Source organism: Aegilops tauschii, chromosome 2 (assembly GCF_002575655.3).
Source record: "Aegilops tauschii subsp. strangulata cultivar AL8/78 chromosome 2, Aet v6.0, whole genome shotgun sequence".
Taxonomy (NCBI): Eukaryota; Viridiplantae; Streptophyta; class Magnoliopsida; order Poales; family Poaceae; genus Aegilops; species Aegilops tauschii.
Genome location: NC_053036.3, coordinates 286,234,441 through 286,251,513, shown reverse-complemented (window position 1 = coordinate 286,251,513; position 17,073 = coordinate 286,234,441). Strand labels below are relative to the sequence as shown.

The following is a 17,073-nucleotide window of genomic DNA, read 5'->3' as shown; positions in this document are numbered from 1 at the left end:
TTCTCCTCGATCTTCTTGGAGATCTATTCGATGTAATACTTTTTGCGGTGTGTTTGCCGAGATCCGATGAATTGTGGGTTTATGAACTTGATTATCTGTGAATATTATTTGATTCTTCTCTGAATTCTTATATGCATGATTTGATATATTTGCAAGTCTCTTCGAATTATCGGTTTAGTTTGGCCTACTAGATTGATCTTTCTTGCAATGGGAGAAGTGCTTAGCTTTGGGTTCAATCTTGCGGTGTCCTTTCCTAGTGACAGCAGGGGCAGCAAGGCACGTATTGTATTGCTGCCATCGAGGATAAAAATATGGGGTTTATATCATATTGCTTGAGTTTATCCCTCTACGTCATGTCATCTTGCCTAATGTGTTACTCCGTTCTTATGAACTTAATACTCTAGATGCATGCTGGATAGCGGTCGATGTGTGGAATAGTAGTAGTAGATGCAGAATCGTTTCGGTCTACTTGACACGGACGTGATGCCTATATTCATGATCATTGCCTTAGATATCATCATAACTATGCGCTTTTCTATCAATTGCTCGGCAGTAATTTGTTCACCCACCGTAATACATGCTATCTTGAGAGAAGCCACTAGTGAAACCTATGGTCCCCGGGTCTACTTTATATCATATAAGTTTCCAATCTACAATTCTAGTTTACTATTTATTTTGCAATCTTTATTTTCCAATCTATACACCAAAAATACCAAAAATATTTATCTTATTATCTTTATCAGATCTCACTTTTGCAAGTGGCCGTGAAGGGATTGACAACCCCTTTATCGCGTTGGTTGCAAGGTTCTTGATTGTTTGTGCAGGTACTAGGCGATTTGCGTGTAGTCTCCTACTCGATTGATACCTTGGTTCTCAAAAACTGAGGGAAATACTTACGCTACTTTGCTGCATCACCCTTTCCTCTTCAAGGGAAAACCAACACATGCTCAAGAGGTAGCACTATACACACCCCAGAGCTCCTGGTGCACCGCCCCACGGCCCCGCAGGAGCTCCGGCCCATGCCCCAGTGGAAGCCCCATGCTCCGCGCTGGTGGAACGATCAAACAACGACTATGCCCACACCCAAGTGGAGGCCCCATGCTTCGCGCTAGTGGGAAGACTAGTCTAGGCACCGGACGTGGCAGTTTCCTTTGCTTTGCATAAACCATTTACGATTTCCTTGAATAAAGCTTGGAGTTATTGCGTACTTTTTAGAAAAGGGTTGGGGTTTTTCTTGCGGTGTTTTCATTCCTTGAATTTTCATAAGAGCAGCATTGGCTGCCTGACGCCCGCCTCCCGATTGTCCCGCGAGCGGGGGCTGGGCCGGTGTCTGCATTTAGGTCAGCCCGCGGACGGCCATATCGGCCGCGGGCCTGCCCCCTACGCGCACCTCACCAAGACTTTGGTGCCTGGGTCCTCGCGCGACACTGTCGAGCGAGCCAGCAGGCGTGCGTTGCCCGAGGTTCCTGACCCCAGGAGCACCCATCTCCTGGCCTTGACTGGGCATCGCGACCCAGGATACCAGTGACAATCAACCCTTGCTCGGGGGCTGCGGGCGCAGAATAAGCAAAGGGAAGGCGGCCTAAGGAAGTACAATATTACTTCATATATCATGAGGGAGTTTCCTCCAAGTGCCTTTACATCCCCGCGGGGTTACATTCAAAATGTCAGCAGGAAAACAGAAGGAGGGCGTCCCAAGGAGAGGCATCATCATGATCATCGTTGGCGGCCCCATGTTACTCGGCCTCATGCTGACCCTTGGGGCTGTCGGGGGTGAACTGTGCGATCAGGTCATCTACGTGCTGGTCCTCCACCCACTCCCCCAGTGCGTCGCGAATTATCCAGGGGACAGGGTCGATCACGGCCTCGAAGTCGAAGTCGGTGTCAGAGCGAAGAAGATGCCTAAAAACACGCGTCGACGTCCGCGCGAGGAGGTCGCGGCTTTCCTCGTCAATGAGTTTGCGCACTTTCTCCACGCTCCCTTCAAGCCGCTCCACGACCCTGGTAAAGAAGGCAAGGTAACCGGCATCGTTGGCCACGAGTGGGTTGGAAACACTCTTCTTGCAAATGGAGCATAGGGCACAATTAGCCTGGCTCTCGAGGTCATGAAACATCACGGATCGCGTGTGTTGCAGACCCCGAGCCCGATTCACCTCATCTGTCGCCCGCTCCACCAGGGAAGCGACATCCACTTGCTGATAGAGGGACGCCAGCTCGGTCTCGGCTGGGGCTTGGGCGTCGAGGGCAGCCTTCTGGCACTTGTCCTCCCTGGCCAGCTGCTTCTTGAGTCCTTCGATCTTGGCCTTCAGTTCGTCACGCCGGGTGCAGAAGTGGGTCTCCTGAAGCTTTAGTTTCTTCTGATAATCCTTGGCGAGGGATCGGCGGGCCCCCGCGATCCCTCCATCGATCTTCGCTTGAACCTTCGCCTTCCGAGAGGCCAGGGCGGCCTCGGCAGTCATCACTTGGTGCTCCATCACCTCCAACCGATCGCGCTCGAAGTCCTGCTCCGACGCCACCAGCTCCAACGCCTCTCCTAGGGCACGGAGCACCACTTCATGGTTCGACAATCCTTCCATGGGAACGGGCGCGAGGACTTCGCACTCCCGAGCTTGCCGCTCCAGGGCTGCGACGGAGGCCACGAGCTCTTGCTCGCGCTTTTCGGCGGCCTTGTGCCGCCGGTCCACGGCCTCAGCCTCTTTGAAAGCGTGGTTGCGGGCTTCTTTGGCAGCAACAGAGAACCCCTCATCCTTCGAGCGAGCGGCTTCATGCTGGAGGCGACTGAAGTTGACAGCTACTTCGAGCCGGCGTCACCCGCATGCAGGCGCTGATGCTCGGCCTCGAGGTGCGAGTCGACGTCGCCAAGCTCTGCCTCGAGCCGGTCCAGCGCGCCCCTCGCGTCCTGAAGAAGGCCGTGCCGGACAGCGCCACGGCCACCCGCGAGCTCCAACACTTGGCCAGGACCCTGTTCCACGCCCCCGGCCGCGCCAGAGGCTTCAGAAGGTCCGGCAGCGCTGGGCGGGAATCCGGGGCCAACCGGCCTGGCGCCCGCTTCCCTGGCCCGAGGCGCGGCCCTGCGCGAGCCGGATATCAGGTCGCCCATCAGTTCGTGGCAGACCCAAATGCCGCCAGGGGATAGCGGGATAAACGTCGGCACCACCCATGTAAGCCCGACACCGCCCCCGTCAGAGGACGCCGGGGCCCCGGGGTCACAGACCGCCAGGGGTCACCTCGGGAGGGGTGCGACTTCTCCGGTGTGTGTAAGCTCGGTCGCCGGGGCTGCGGGGCATGGAACCTCTAGGTACTTTGTCGCTCCGGGAAGTGGCGACGGGAGCACCCTTGCCCCTTCGCCTGACGGAGACCTAAGAAATAAAGGCTCAGGAGGGCTTGATGAGCAGAGGTCAGGGAAAGCAGAAGACTTACTCGTCGGCGGTGACCCACTTCCTTCTCTTCAAGGTCCGCGGGGGCGAGTCGACGCCGCCCTCAGGCCTCTCCTCCTTGAAGGGATGCGGGCCCTGGAGACTAGCACCGCGAGGGGCACCCGGCCTCCCCGCGAGCTCGTGACGATAGCCGCATTCCCAGACGGGGGACCACCTCCACTGTCCAGAGGCCCGGGGGCAGGGCGGCCCGGGACAGACGGTTCGGCGCTCCCATCAGTCGTCATCGAGGGTGCCTCGCCCCTGAGGCCCTCGGGGGCTGGGACCACCAGAAAGGGGTTGTCTCGAGGACCCTCATGGCCATCGGGAGGCAGCCCCCACTCATCGAAGCGAGGCATCCCCCTGGTGAAGTTTCTCCCATTCGTATAGTCGTATAGGGAGAGTCCACCATCAGGAAGCGCGCCGACTCCCCGCCGGTCAGGAGGCGGAGTATCCCGTTCAACGCGCTAGGGGGCAGGGAGGCCTCCTGGAGCCTCATGGGGTCTTCGCGGCCGGTGAAGGTCCACATTGAGCGAGAATGATGCTGGAGTGGAGTAATCCGCCGCCGGACGAACTCCCTCACCACCATCGCCACCTTCACGCCCGCAGTCCTCAGGCCAGCCAGCCTCGCGGTAACCCGCGCGAGCCTTGGGTCGGCGAGCCTCTCATGCGTCCACCTTGAGCTCAGCATCACCGAGGAAGGCGGGGTTTGGATCAGGGGGCTATACTGGGATGCGTTGACATACACCCACTGCCTCCGGAAGCCCTTCGCGTTTAGGCGGATCTTCATGCTAATGCCCTCGCCCGCCGTCTCGCTCACTGCGCGGAGCGACACGCACCCGAAGCATTGCTTGCCTGCGGTCAACCGCAAGGAGAAGAAGTGGCAGAGCAGCACCACAGAGGGAGCGATGCCCACGAAGGCCTCACACAAGAACACAAAAGCAGATAGGAGGGTGATGGATTCAGGGTCAAGGTGCAGTGCGTGGACCTAGTAGTGCGACAACACGACATTGAAGAAGTCCGAAAACGGAGGCAATAAGCCAGAGAAGAGGGCATGAAGGTGAAGAGCGACGGTGGTGGCCTCCAATGCGGTGGAGGGCAAGGAAGGAGGCTAGATCGTCGTCGCCTTCCACTCATTGGAATCGGCCGCGATCATGGGTAAGACCTTTTCCAGCCCCTCGAGATTGATCACGGTGGACCGGCCCAGGGCGGGTTCTGACCCCGTTCGGGGGTCCGCTACGTCCACGGCTCCGCTCCTCTTCCTCCCGTGGGCCATGGCGATGCGATGAGTCCGGGGCGGCGCAGGATCCGACGAGCGAGGTGCGAGCTTGCTGGAGAAGGAAAGGGCAGAAGACGGGGGCGCGGTGGAGCAATGATGACCCTGAGGCGCGCGCCAGTCTTTTGTCAGTCTGGGCAGTTGCCAAGACGACATGGGAAGTGAAGGCGTCCATGCCCCATCATGCACCACGCGTTGAGCCTGGCCTGTAGGCAATTGGGGCCCGCGTCGCTTCGCCCTTCACTCCTTGCTTTTGCTTCGAAGCCAGATCGAGCGCGCCTTGGGCCCGGGGGCTACTATCGACGTTCTAGGATCGGGCGTACCCAGACTTGCCTGCTTGCGGCCCAACGCGTGGCCCCATCGACGGCCTGGTATGGCCTAGCTACAAGACCCTGCAAGCAAGACCCTCGCGAGGCCCCCCCGGCCTCGCGAGGCGGACGACACCAAGACCTCCCGAGGGGCAGCTCCCCAAGCCTTCCTCCCGAGGAGAGGAGATCTCTATGCAAGCCTCCCGCCTCACAAGGTGCGTAGTGACGTGAGCCATGACGACCAAGGCCAGGCGGGCGCCAGCGGGCACATAGGAGGACGATTTCCTCTTTGGTGCTAAGGAGGTAAGGACATACGCGGGTTCCTAAGGAATCCCCCAAAGGTTTCCATTCTGGTGCAACGAGACCAAGACCACGAGCGCGGCAGGATGGATGTCATCGTCGGGCCCACCACTACGTCATGGCCAGGAGCTTTGCAAGTGAAGACCACCTTTCGTCAGGATAAGATGTACCTCTTGTCCCCTTCCAAATTGGCCGTTGTGGAATCCCTTCCCGCCTAAGCTATAAGGGAAGAGGACCAGGGCCACTATAAAGATAGGCTAGTCTCCATCGAAGAGGGGGTCGATTCATTCTCTCCCTCTGAGCCCTCGCGAGGCAGCTTACCCACTGTACTAGTTCATCCTCATCCTCCTCGCGAGGCAATCCACCACAAAGCAGGAGTAGGGTTTTACAGCGCATGGTGGCCCGAACCTGGGTAAATTGTTGTGTCCCCCTTTTCCCCGCTCGCACGAACTCGACGAGGCGAAGGCATGAGGTGATGAGCTTGAGGCTGAAGTTAGGTTAGATCTTCGCACACACCCCAGAGTTCGAACCTTGTTTGGGTCCGTAGATCCCCGATTCCGACACTGCCCATGGTGGCCTCACAACGTTCTTAGCAGCGTACTCTGGGTTACAAAATTGTAGTGAAACCATTGCTCAGCCAAGTACCTGCTTATCCATTGTACGCGCGATTTGCGCTCCCCATACGTTTCTTCTGGACCAGACTTGTACATCATAGAGTTCTAGAGGCAGATCCAGTGCAGTGTTCTCTCTGCGCTGCCCGCTCCCCTTCTTAGTTGACTTTCCACCTGTCATTGGCTTCACAAGTGTGATTGGCTTCACCGAAGAGATTGTCTTTGCTTTACTGGTCAGACATGAACTGGTTTCAGGAGAGTCAATATGACACTATAAGAAGTCTGCAAATGAATGCAGACTATGAGAACCAATAGACTCGCCCGCCGGCATGTACCTATGAAAGCATTAGAGATGCGAGGGAAGTAGGAGATGTTGTATGCATTCTCACAGGATTTTGAAGATAAAATTTGTTTGAAGACATTGACCTCATAGTGCGAAGACATTCACTTATTAGGATAAGTTGGTTCCAGATTTGTACGAATCCATGAATAAGTACAAGTGAGGAATCAAACTAGTTATGAAGCATAAGTGAAGGTACTTGCAAATCATGAGATGCAAAAGATGGAAGATCCAGATTTGGAAGTGTCCGAACAACTTTCTGAAGATCTAGAAAGTTTAACGGATCAAACAGACGGTAAAAAGTGAAGTTTTATTAACCGCTCAAGAACGAAAGAATAAATGCAAGACGAGTTGAAGAGGAGGCCGAGCAGTTTGATCTCCCGCGCCCTAATTTGGCGGCGGAAGACTGCTACTGCGGCGGCGGGGCAAAGATGACCGCGGCCGGCGTGAATACCACGTCGAGGAAGTCGTGGCAGCTAAGCGCTTCTTCTCCGGCAATGACGAGAGCTAGAGACGGTGCTAGGCTTGCAAGCGAGACATCGATGGGAGTAGAGGAATTAATGACTGCGGGGGTGATGTATTTATAAGGAGGGGAGTTGAGCTGTGAAGTTACTGCGCTGCCCCTAGCGATACACATCTGCGCGACGCGTGGCATGCATGCGCAATTTAAACAACTATGCCACGACCCCACGGCATAGCTGGTATGGCGGGCGGTTGTTCCGACTTCTCCAGATTCCAGCATAAAGGATAAGAATAATAAATGCGATTTAAATGTTGGTCTCAAAATCTACGTCTGACAAGAACACAATGAAGACAATCGACACATGTCAATAGAATGCATATGAAGATTTAGAGAGAGTAGGAGAGATAAACGCAGATGGTGTAAGGGTACGATCACACTCACTTAGTGCAGAAAAAAGACAACTTGAAAACATAGCTATAAGTGAATGTTGTAGAGATTGCTCACGGTTTTAGAGCAGTTTTGAAAACGGTGCGGCACACGACGAGTAGCAGCGAGCATTTTTTGTGATTTTTTCAAAACCGCTCCTCGGAATGAAGCAAATGATACACCATTGGAAAGATATCATCCACCCACAGCTTTTTCATATATATTACTTTTTCTAATTCATTACGGTTTAAGAGCAGCTTAGAATTTACTAAATTGTGGAATTCTGTTTTTTTTTCAATTTTTGTAAATTTCAGCACTGTTTTCGCTCTAGTTTTTAACCGTTTGTCGGAGCGAGGCATGTAATACGCTCTTGGAAAGCTATGGACGAGGCGCAACTTTAATGTGTAGAAATGTTTTTGAGATTACTTACAGTTTTAAGTTATTTGGAAGTGTCGCAGTTTTAAGTTATTTTTGAAAATCGTGTGGTGGAAACAGTTTTAAGTTTTTAACCGTTCTTCGCGATTTTTTTACAAATTGCTGGTCGGAAATGGTTCAAATGATACACTGTTGGAAAGATATCATCGAGGCACAACTTTTTCATATAGAACACTCTCGCTAATTCCTTACGGTTATAGAGCAGTTTTGAAATTATCGAAACGCGGACACTCTGTTTTTCGCAGACAGAAGAAGGCACTGCTTCACACTGAAAACCGCACTGCATGAGACGGTCAAGCGAACTGCATGATTTCTTTTATTTAGACATAAATTTTCTCAGGCAAGGAAGTGGACCAGACTTCACATCGGGCGTAAGTGAACCGCAACACTGTTGAGAAGTGAACCGCATTATTATTTTTGTCGTTTCCGTAATATTTTTTTTGCATTTCACATTGAGGGTAAGTGAACCGTGACAGTACCCAAAGTGAAACACGACACTACCGAAAGTAAACCGCATGAGTTTTTGTCATCTCTCTTACATTTTTTGCACTTCACATTAGGCGTTAGTGAACCCCAAAAATATCGAAAAGTGAACCACATTACATTTTTGTTTCCCTAACATTTTTTGCACTTCACATAAAGCGCAAGTGAACCTCAAACACTCTTCAAAGTGAACCACATTACCTCTTGATGTTTTCCTAGCATTTTTCATTAACATGTCTTGGATGGCTTGAGAAGGCGAAGTGAGCTGCATTATTTGTTTTTTCATTTCCTAACATCTATTTTTTCCATTTCTCAATGAGTCTACACTATGTGATACGGCTAAAAAGCAAAAAAATAATATTGTTTTGCAGTTTTTTGTAATTTTGACTCACGAAGGAAGTGAAATGCTCTTTACAAAATGAAACACATGCCGCACTGCACAAAATTGGTCAAACAAACAGATGTTGTTTCCTTCGCCAACGCACTGCATGAACACACATGCCGCACTGCAAAGAACATGCCCACGCACTGCGTGAAACGTGCCCGCCAAACGGAACTACAAAATGATTCAAAAATAATAATTCATCATGGAATGTAGCCGCCACTACAAACTGCAACCACGGGTGATGCCCGGTCCGAAGATCACACGTGCACGCGGAGTGGCAGTGCACTGCGCCGCCACGCTCGTGCTGCCCCAGCGAGGGAGAAGGGAAGGTGGAAGAGGGTTGTCAATGTCGGTGGCTTCGTCTCCGCGATCCCAGCGAGGTGGTGGCCACTCACAATGTGCCTCTGCTGTGGTAGTGCCGGCGAATTGAACATCCACGCTCCGTGAACCGCGCGCCAGGAGCCCAGTCAGAGGAGCTGCTCTCACCGGGGGGTCGTTGGTGTGGGGTGGATCAGGTCGGCGTGGAGGATCAGCGGTGCGGCTCTTGCAACGCTGGCGGTCGGAGCAAGGCCCGGCTTTTGGCGCCCATTGAGAAGCACCTCGCTGGTGGGGAGGGGATGCAGGGAGGCCACCGCAGGGTGGCTGGGGCGGATCCACGCCAGCAGCAGCGCGGGGCATCTGGGGCAGCGCATCCGGATCCACACCGGCAGCCGCATGAGGTGCCTTGGGGTGGCGCCGCCAGATCCATGCCGGCAGCCGCACGGGGCTCCTGGGGGCGGCGTGCCTGGATCCGCTCCTGGTTTTGCACCGGCAGCCGCGCGAGACGCCTGGGACGGTGCGGCGGCGCGGGAAGGTGGCGATCTAGGTGGGGAAGGTCGGGCGATGGTGGAGGACGGGGGGAAGAGAGAAAGGGGTTGGGCGGGTGGAATGAGCGTAGAAGGCGACGGGAGGTCGCCGGGATTGGGTGGTGGCTGAGCGACGCTGCGAGAGGGTGGGCCGGGGTGCTGCGCGTCGCTGCGGGAGGGGAGGAAGGAGGTGGAGAGGATAAGGGAGTGGGTGGAGTGGAAGGGTCGTCGGGCATTTTTTCTAAAGAAAATTGGATCCCTTCGTGCGGTTCGTTTTTCGTGGCCACGGGGGTAGCGGGTGGCGCCGGCGGAAGAATGTGGAGTCGGATTGGGGTCGTGGTCGTGCGGGAGGTGGGTTGGGGTGTTAGCAAAATAAGGGTCTTAAGGGTGTTAGCAGAACATATATACAGCCAGTCTATTCTGCTAATATTAGCAGAATAATTATTCTCATAACACTTCCGAACTGCACGCTCAAAGCAAGTGTACGTCATTGTTTGAAACAAGAGCACTGCTGTACTGAGGCGAGTGAACTTCTCGTCGCAAAAAACTGTACGCAGTTTTTTTGGGTACTATTTTCGCTCCAGTTTTTAGACCGTTTGTCTTAACGAGATGTGTAATATACCGTTGAAAAGCTATGGATCAGGCGCAACTTCGCCATGTAGAAACTTTTTTGAGATTTATCGCGGTTTAAGAGCAGTTTCAAAAACAGTGCGACATATGATGAGTGGCAGCGAGCGTATTTTTGCGAGTTTTTCTAAACGCTCGTCAGAATAAAGCAAATGATACGCCACTGGAAAGATATCGTCAAGGCGCAACTTTTTCATATGCATTACTTTCTCTAATTCGTTACGGTTTAAGAGTAGTTTCAAATATATTAAATCACGTAATTCTGTTTTTCAAACTTTTTGGTACCTTTTTGCTCCAATTTTTTAACCATTTGTCGAAGCGAGGCGTGTGATACGCCATTGGAAAGCTATGGACGAGGCGCAACTTCCATATGTACAAATATTTTCAAGATTTCTTACGGTTTTAAATTAATTTTGAAAATAGTGCGGCGGACGACGGGTGACAGCGGCCGTTTTTTCGTGAATTTTAACAAACCACTGGTCGAAATGATTCAAATGATATGTCGTTGGAAAGATATCAATGAAACGCAACCTTTTCATGTTGAACACTCTCTCTAATTCCTTACGGTTTAAGAACATTTTTAAAATTACCGAAATGCGGACACTCTATTTTTCACGACACAAATCATCATGTGTACTTCATCAGACAGAAGAATGCACTGCTTCAGACTGAATACACCACTGCATTAAACGGGCTAGCGAACTACATGATTTCTTTTTGTCAGACGTAAATTAGAGAAGGTGAACGACACGAGTGTTTGTTGTCTTTTTCATACTTATTATTTGTATACGCACATAGATTGATGGAGTGGACCGCAAGGATAGAGTTAGTGGACTTCATAACTTTTTATTTGCTATTTCTTTTTTACTGCAATGCAAAGGTAGAGTGAACTCCTCAGATAAGGATGTTTACAGAGGCAAAGAAAGCGAACAACATGGTTGAGAAAAATAAACCGTCACACAATGTTTAACGAACTGCTTTTAAACAAAATCATACACATGTGCCTAAAAAACAACACAAATCATCTGTGAAAAAGAGAAATCCCCCTCAAACCTCACGAATGAGCTGAGCACTGAAACTGCACTAAGCACTGAACTGTACTGCATCTCAGTGGAACAGAAATCGCGAGCACACTGCGTTGTGCTCAGGGCTAGGGAGTATAGCAGGGGAGAATAACACGTGTCGGACACGTAAAGCCAAACCCCATGGCACTCGATGCCGAACTGCACGCCAGTTTTTGGAGGTCTACCGTAGCATCGCCCGTATACACTTCAAAAGGGTGCCCATGTGCACTTCAAAAGGGAGAGAGAGAGAGAGCTGTCATGCGCATCTCTGCAAGTTGGAGACCGGCTGACCGGCAAGCAGACAAAGTAGGTGGAGAAGGGGGGTCAGCCAGTTTGAAGGAGAGGAGGTTGGAGGCTGCGACCGTTGGCGGAGGAGCTGCTCCTTTCGCGTCTCTGGCAGACTCAAGGAGCAAGGTGTGGCGGGTCCAGGCGCGGCCCCCACGCCTGAGGTGCTGCTGGTGGCGACACTGCACGCCATCATTGGCTGCTACCGCAGGTCGTCGTTGGCCGCACTGCATGCCGTCATTGGTCGTACTACAAGGGGTGGAGGGAAGCTCGTCGGCAGGACATGGTGGATCTCGCCCACGATGCAGCAGAGCCCGCCGTGCTGCGTCGACTGGTGTTGCACTACACCTTGGTTCTCGGCGCCATAGATCTCCATTTACTGCAAAACAAAATTCAGCGAGCTGCAAAAAAAAATTCAAAGGAACTGCAAACAGGGGGAGGCAGATCTTGTGAAGTCAACCTGTTGGTGTAGCAGGGAAGGAGGGGAGGTAGGGAGGACCACGACGGGGGTGGCATGGCTCAAACTCGCCGATCCGTGCGAGAAGAGGATGATGTAGGAGGGAAGAACCCGGATCCGGTGCGGGGATCCATGGATCCGTGGCCTCGGTCACTGTACGCAACAACGTGGGTCGGGGGCGGTGCGCCGCGGAGGCATAGTGTTGCGCCGTGTTGGTGAATGAGTGGGGCGCCGGCGGTGGGAGATTGGATCATTTGCCACGCTTTATTTGGGGACTTGATGATTTGCCCCGCTTTAGAGCAACTCTAGCAGACCCTGCATTTTGCCGAACTGCAAACTGTGTTTGCAGGTCCCACGGGGGCGCTTATGCAGGCTGAAAATGCGGCGACAGAACAAAAACTGCAAACAAACCCGTAATATTTAAAAAAAGTTGTTTCGCGCGAGAAATTTAAGCAGCAGCTCGCCGGAGCTCACTCGCATGGATGGTTCTTCTTCACATAAAGTTTGTACACTCCACATACATACATATTAAAGGTCAGAGATGCTAGATAGGGCCTACGCTACCGTACCACTATAACAAAATTGAGCTCACCGGAGCTCCTGCGGTAGCTGCCCACCGGCGGCGATCAGTCGGAGTCGGAGGAGTCGGAGTCGAGGTCGATGTAGAGCTTTGCCTGCTCCGCCTTCATCACGCAGAGGTCAGCCTCCTTCGAAATGTGCGCCTGCGATGCCGTGACGCTCGTACTCGAGCTCGCGCCGGATGCGCTCTTCCATCTCCTCCTGCTCCCTCGCCGACCGCTCGAGGACGACGCGCTCGAGGAGATCCTCCTGCCCCAGGGGGAGGTAGTCCCCGGGCCCGATGACGCCTCGGCGCGGCGGCGCATCGGGCACGGCCTCCTCCGGCTCCCTCTTCACCGCCTCCTCCGGCTCCCTCTTCACCGGAACGAGCCGTGAGCTTGATGCGCCCGTGGATGAGCACCCCGCGTACCAGTTGCCGGATGAGCTCCCCGCGGACCAGTTGCCGGAGGAGGCGTGGCGGCGACGGGCGAGCTCGAAATCGAAGTCCTCGAGCTCACGGCGGTCGAAGGCCGGCAACGGCCGGGTACCGCGGTTGAGCCACCGATGCACCCCCCCACTTGCGCGCGCCGTCAGATCTGGCGTGGCGGCGGCGCTCCGCCTCATCCCCCGAGTCGTCCATGGCGGTCGAAGGCTCGCCGACGGCGACAAATTGAGCGGCGCGGTGGGGAATCGGGGCAAACGCGGCTGCAGGGGGATAGGGTTTCGACCCGCATCTGCCCACAAACCCGCAGTTATACTGGCTCGGGGGTAGCGTTTGCGGGCTGCGGCAAAAATGTTCACGGGCCGGACACCGATGCGGGCTCTGGTCTGGGCAGAATAACGGGCCGAGCATGTATAATCGCCGGAATTATGCGGGTTCGCGTCGGATGCGGGGTGTGCCAGAGTTGCTCTTAGTTAGGATTGGATCATTTGCCCCATTTTTCTTCTTCCTTTAGATCATTTTCCCGAAGTCATGTATTAATGAATTATTAATTGTTATAATTCAGCAAATGGACGTGGAATGACCTTTATGCCCTATGATAGTTTTGCTATTTCTCTGCCTAATCTTCTCTACCTGGATCGACGGAAGGGTACCACTGTTCCTAAACTCATATATCTGGTACAGCTGGGAGTAGAAGAGGGGCTAGGGGGACGACCTGCAACCACGTACGTAGCCCCGGGCACAAGCCCAATATGCCGACTCGCCGTGTACTCCCCGGCGAAACTACCTGCAGAGCTGACTCAAGTACTCAACCGATGCTTTTCTAGTTTTCTTGGAGGCTAACTCCTCACGTAGCTCGCATACATATATACAGTATGTAGATATACACGATCCGCCGGCAGCAGAAGTCACGAAACGCACACAACATGGGGCATGGTGATTAATAGCAAGTCTTATTTCTCTGGTCTGCTGTTTGATTATTGGGAGATTACAAAACTGATATAGGGGCATAAAGGACATTTCACATCCATTTTCTGAATCTATACTTCTATACTTCTATATCTATACTACTATTAAACAAGCAAACATGTTCAGGGGCGGACGAAAACTCTGCCAATGAAACATCCCGCGCCCTGCGGCCCGCGTCCACCCAATACATCGCTTCCCTTACCTAAAAAAATTCCCTTCCCGAAGGAAAATACAATCCGAACGTGGAGGACCCATGGTTAGCGATGGAAGTTAGGGTTAGGGCGCTGCCACACTGGCCCATACCTTCATCCGCCATCCGTCCTGCTCCCCCTCCCACCATCGCTTTGCCGCCGCCCCCATGTTCTACCCGATGCGCCGGCACGACGCGCCCGGCAGGCCGGTCTTGCCTTGCCGTCCACCCACACATCTCCTCCCTCGGATTCTGGCGAGCTGCGGCGGCAACCACGGTGAACTGCCATGGGTGCGGCCAATCCGAGCTCCAGTTCAGGCAGGTCAACCATGTCTCCACGATGGCGCGGGCTAACCTGGTGGTGCCGGACGCTGCTAGTCTCGGTCGTGGCGTGATTGTGTGGATGACGCTCAGCATGTCCCTGTAAGCGCCGGCTACTGCTGCTCTCCGCCCCCATGTAATTATCCAGTGCTCGAAAACTATTTTTTTGTCCAGACCGACCTGATCTTCAATTCTCGCTGGTTTGTGGTTTTTAGACCCCAACCAATCACGGTTAGTGCTAATGGAGAAGAACCTGTTGTTCCTGGAGGCATGGCAGGCACTCCACCATGCTACCACCATTAGTCTCATCCGTGACGAGCTGGTGAACACGTGAGACATGACATGTCTGATTCCAGTTGTGCAAAGTCTGCTTGTACGCTATCAGTCCTGCCCCTAGCAATATAATTTGTCTGCTGCCTCAACAGCTCACACTTCTGCAAGTCATTACATGCCACCGATTAGTATTGTAGAAAGTACAACTGAATTTGATAATTGGATCAATATCAAATGCAGCTGTCATGCACCTCCTTTGTTTGAATCTGAAATTCTATTAGAAACATGATGGTGTCGTGTTTTTGCAGTTCTTATGCCATCTAACGAATTTTCTTTTCCCACATTTTATTTCAGATGCTGCAACCTTGGTCTATCCTTCACTCGATTCTTGAAACTGTTTGCGTTTTCTGAAGTAAGTCTGGCACACGAGGTGCCCTCATGGGTGTAGATTTATCCATATTTAAACACAAAATTGATGTACTACTTTTTTTTCTTAATTGTATTCAGTAAGGATTACTTTATTCATACATTGTTGGCATAAAATTGATGCTCAATCTTGTGGCAGACTTCCTACATTAGGAGACACTTGCCCCAGATCCAATTCGTCGATGGAGTTAGAACAATTCCGTACAACAGAGTCTTAGGTAATTTATGTTCTAACCATGTTATTATTATTGGAAAACCAAATACGGATGCTTAATCCGAGCTATCTCTCACCCCATTTCCTCTAGGTCTCTGCCAATTATTGTTTGTCTTTTGAGGTGAATGTAGCTGCTGGTCATGCTTTAACCACACGTCAATTGCAGGAGTGCGACAGCGCCATCCTGTTCCACAAACCATGTGAAGAATAATGGGTGGTGTAATCCCATGCTAGCTAGAGTGCTAGACAAATTTAATAAACTCTTTCGAGCTCATCTTTTGGCCTGAAACACAAATAAACTGCCCCAGTAGTGAGCAATGATTAATAAAACGGAGTTCATTTGATCCATCTGATAAAAATAACTATTGGGGAATAAGAATGAAAACTAATCACGTGTTGTTTCTGCAGTGGAATTCAGGTATACCCTCTCCTCTATTTATTTGACTGTTGTTAGATTGGTTCATCTTGGTCTGACGTGTTAATGGAGTTATTTCTTTCCTCACATGACCCCTTTCAATTGGATCACTTCTCCTTGTTTGGTTACTCTATATTCCCTACATATATCTTTATTATGTTCATCGAGACTTTAGAATAAGACATTTATTTTGTTCATATTACCTTCAAGGTAACATGGTACCTACAACGCAGGGGGGCTAATGGCAATCAGTTTTAATTTCTAAATCTAATTAAGTGTAAGCTTCTCTGTTGTTTGTACTACAGCCGTGATGATCAGAAGTTCAGGACCCCACTATAGGCAGGAAAAAAGATTAATCTTGGTAAGATAGAGTCTTCTGATCACAATCTTACTTTTTTGTTAGTGCTTCCATTACTTTCTATTGAAAAATGCTCAATGGGCTAGGGAGTGGACCCTTTTAGTAAGTTATATGTATAATTGGAGATTACTTGATTTTCTCATCGTTATCTGGTTAGTTATCCCTCACAAAATCAAGTGATAATATATGCAGCATGTATAAGACTAGGAGTATTGGATGGTTGTGATTCGGGAGCGAAAATACTTCACACACGACAATTGCTCTCACGATTCTAGGACGATGGCTTATCCAACAGTGCTGTGCAGTTTTGCCTTTCCAGTGGACGGTGGGATATGCTGTGTCGTTTTGAAATCGTCCCGGGGGTGTCGTCTTGAAATCGTCCCGGGGGTGTCGTCTGTATATCAACGCTCATTCGGGAGTGTGTATTTTGAACGAAGTTTATAGTATGTATAGGGTGATAGATAGGTTGGGTAGGAACTTCTGCTCTAATTTACTATGGTTGTAGTTAAATTAATTTTTGGTTGAATCGTGTCTTTCGCATTGATCTTAATTTACTGGATAAATTATACAATAAAGTGGTTTGTGATTTTTTGGTTTTACACTATCCATCGTAATACAGAACTTATTATTCGCACTTCAACTTCCCGTGTAGTGTTAATCAAAATCAATTTGAAAATACAATAAAATTCTATATGTTCTATATTTTTTTCAAACATGAGCATTGCTGGTTAATAAATTGATTTACATTAATTTCTGAAAAGGGGACCGCACACATGTCCTGGTGCTAAAAGTTTTTAGAAAGGGTTTATGTAATTTTGGTAGTATAAAAGTAACCCAAGTTCTTTAGTATTATCCAGAGCTAGGATATGTAAATGTATAAACATAGGGTAGAAGGTCAGTCAATTTGCAGGGTCTAACCTTGTAGTGCTGCTATTTGTCACAACCATCTAATACTCATAACTAACTTCATTGCCTGCATTGTTAGGCTAAAATATGGAGCCACAAACGGAGCAATTACTAACCATCAGTTCACAGAAACGCAATCTTACCTGAAGTTACTACTATTAACCAAGCAAACATGTTCAGAGGCGGACGAAAACTCTGCCAATGAAACGTCCCGCGCCCCGCTGCCCGCGTCCACCCAATACATCGCTTCCCTTACCTAAAAATATCCCTTCCTGAAGGAAAA

The 17,073-nt window shown here is 51.0% G+C and overlaps 1 protein-coding gene and 1 long non-coding RNA gene across 2 annotated transcripts; both read right to left on the bottom strand.

The window, feature by feature from the left end:
• Nucleotides 1-1,583: 1,583 nt before the first annotated feature.
• On the bottom strand, nt 1,584-3,764 carry LOC141041645 (uncharacterized). The gene is made up of 2 exons (XM_073508486.1): nt 3,421-3,764; nt 1,584-3,359 (listed from the first exon to the last, which is right to left on the bottom strand). The coding sequence occupies exon 2, from the start codon at nt 2,574-2,576 to the stop codon at nt 1,737-1,739; it is 840 nt and encodes a 279-aa protein (XP_073364587.1). The 5' UTR covers nt 2,577-3,359; nt 3,421-3,764; the 3' UTR covers nt 1,584-1,736.
• Nucleotides 3,765-10,819: 7,055 nt separating this feature from the next.
• On the bottom strand, nt 10,820-11,954 carry LOC120974518 (uncharacterized). The gene is made up of 2 exons (XR_005769901.3): nt 11,722-11,954; nt 10,820-11,640 (listed from the first exon to the last, which is right to left on the bottom strand). It is a non-coding gene; the product is annotated as an uncharacterized lncRNA (long non-coding RNA).
• Between the last annotated feature and the right edge of the window lie 5,119 nt (nt 11,955-17,073).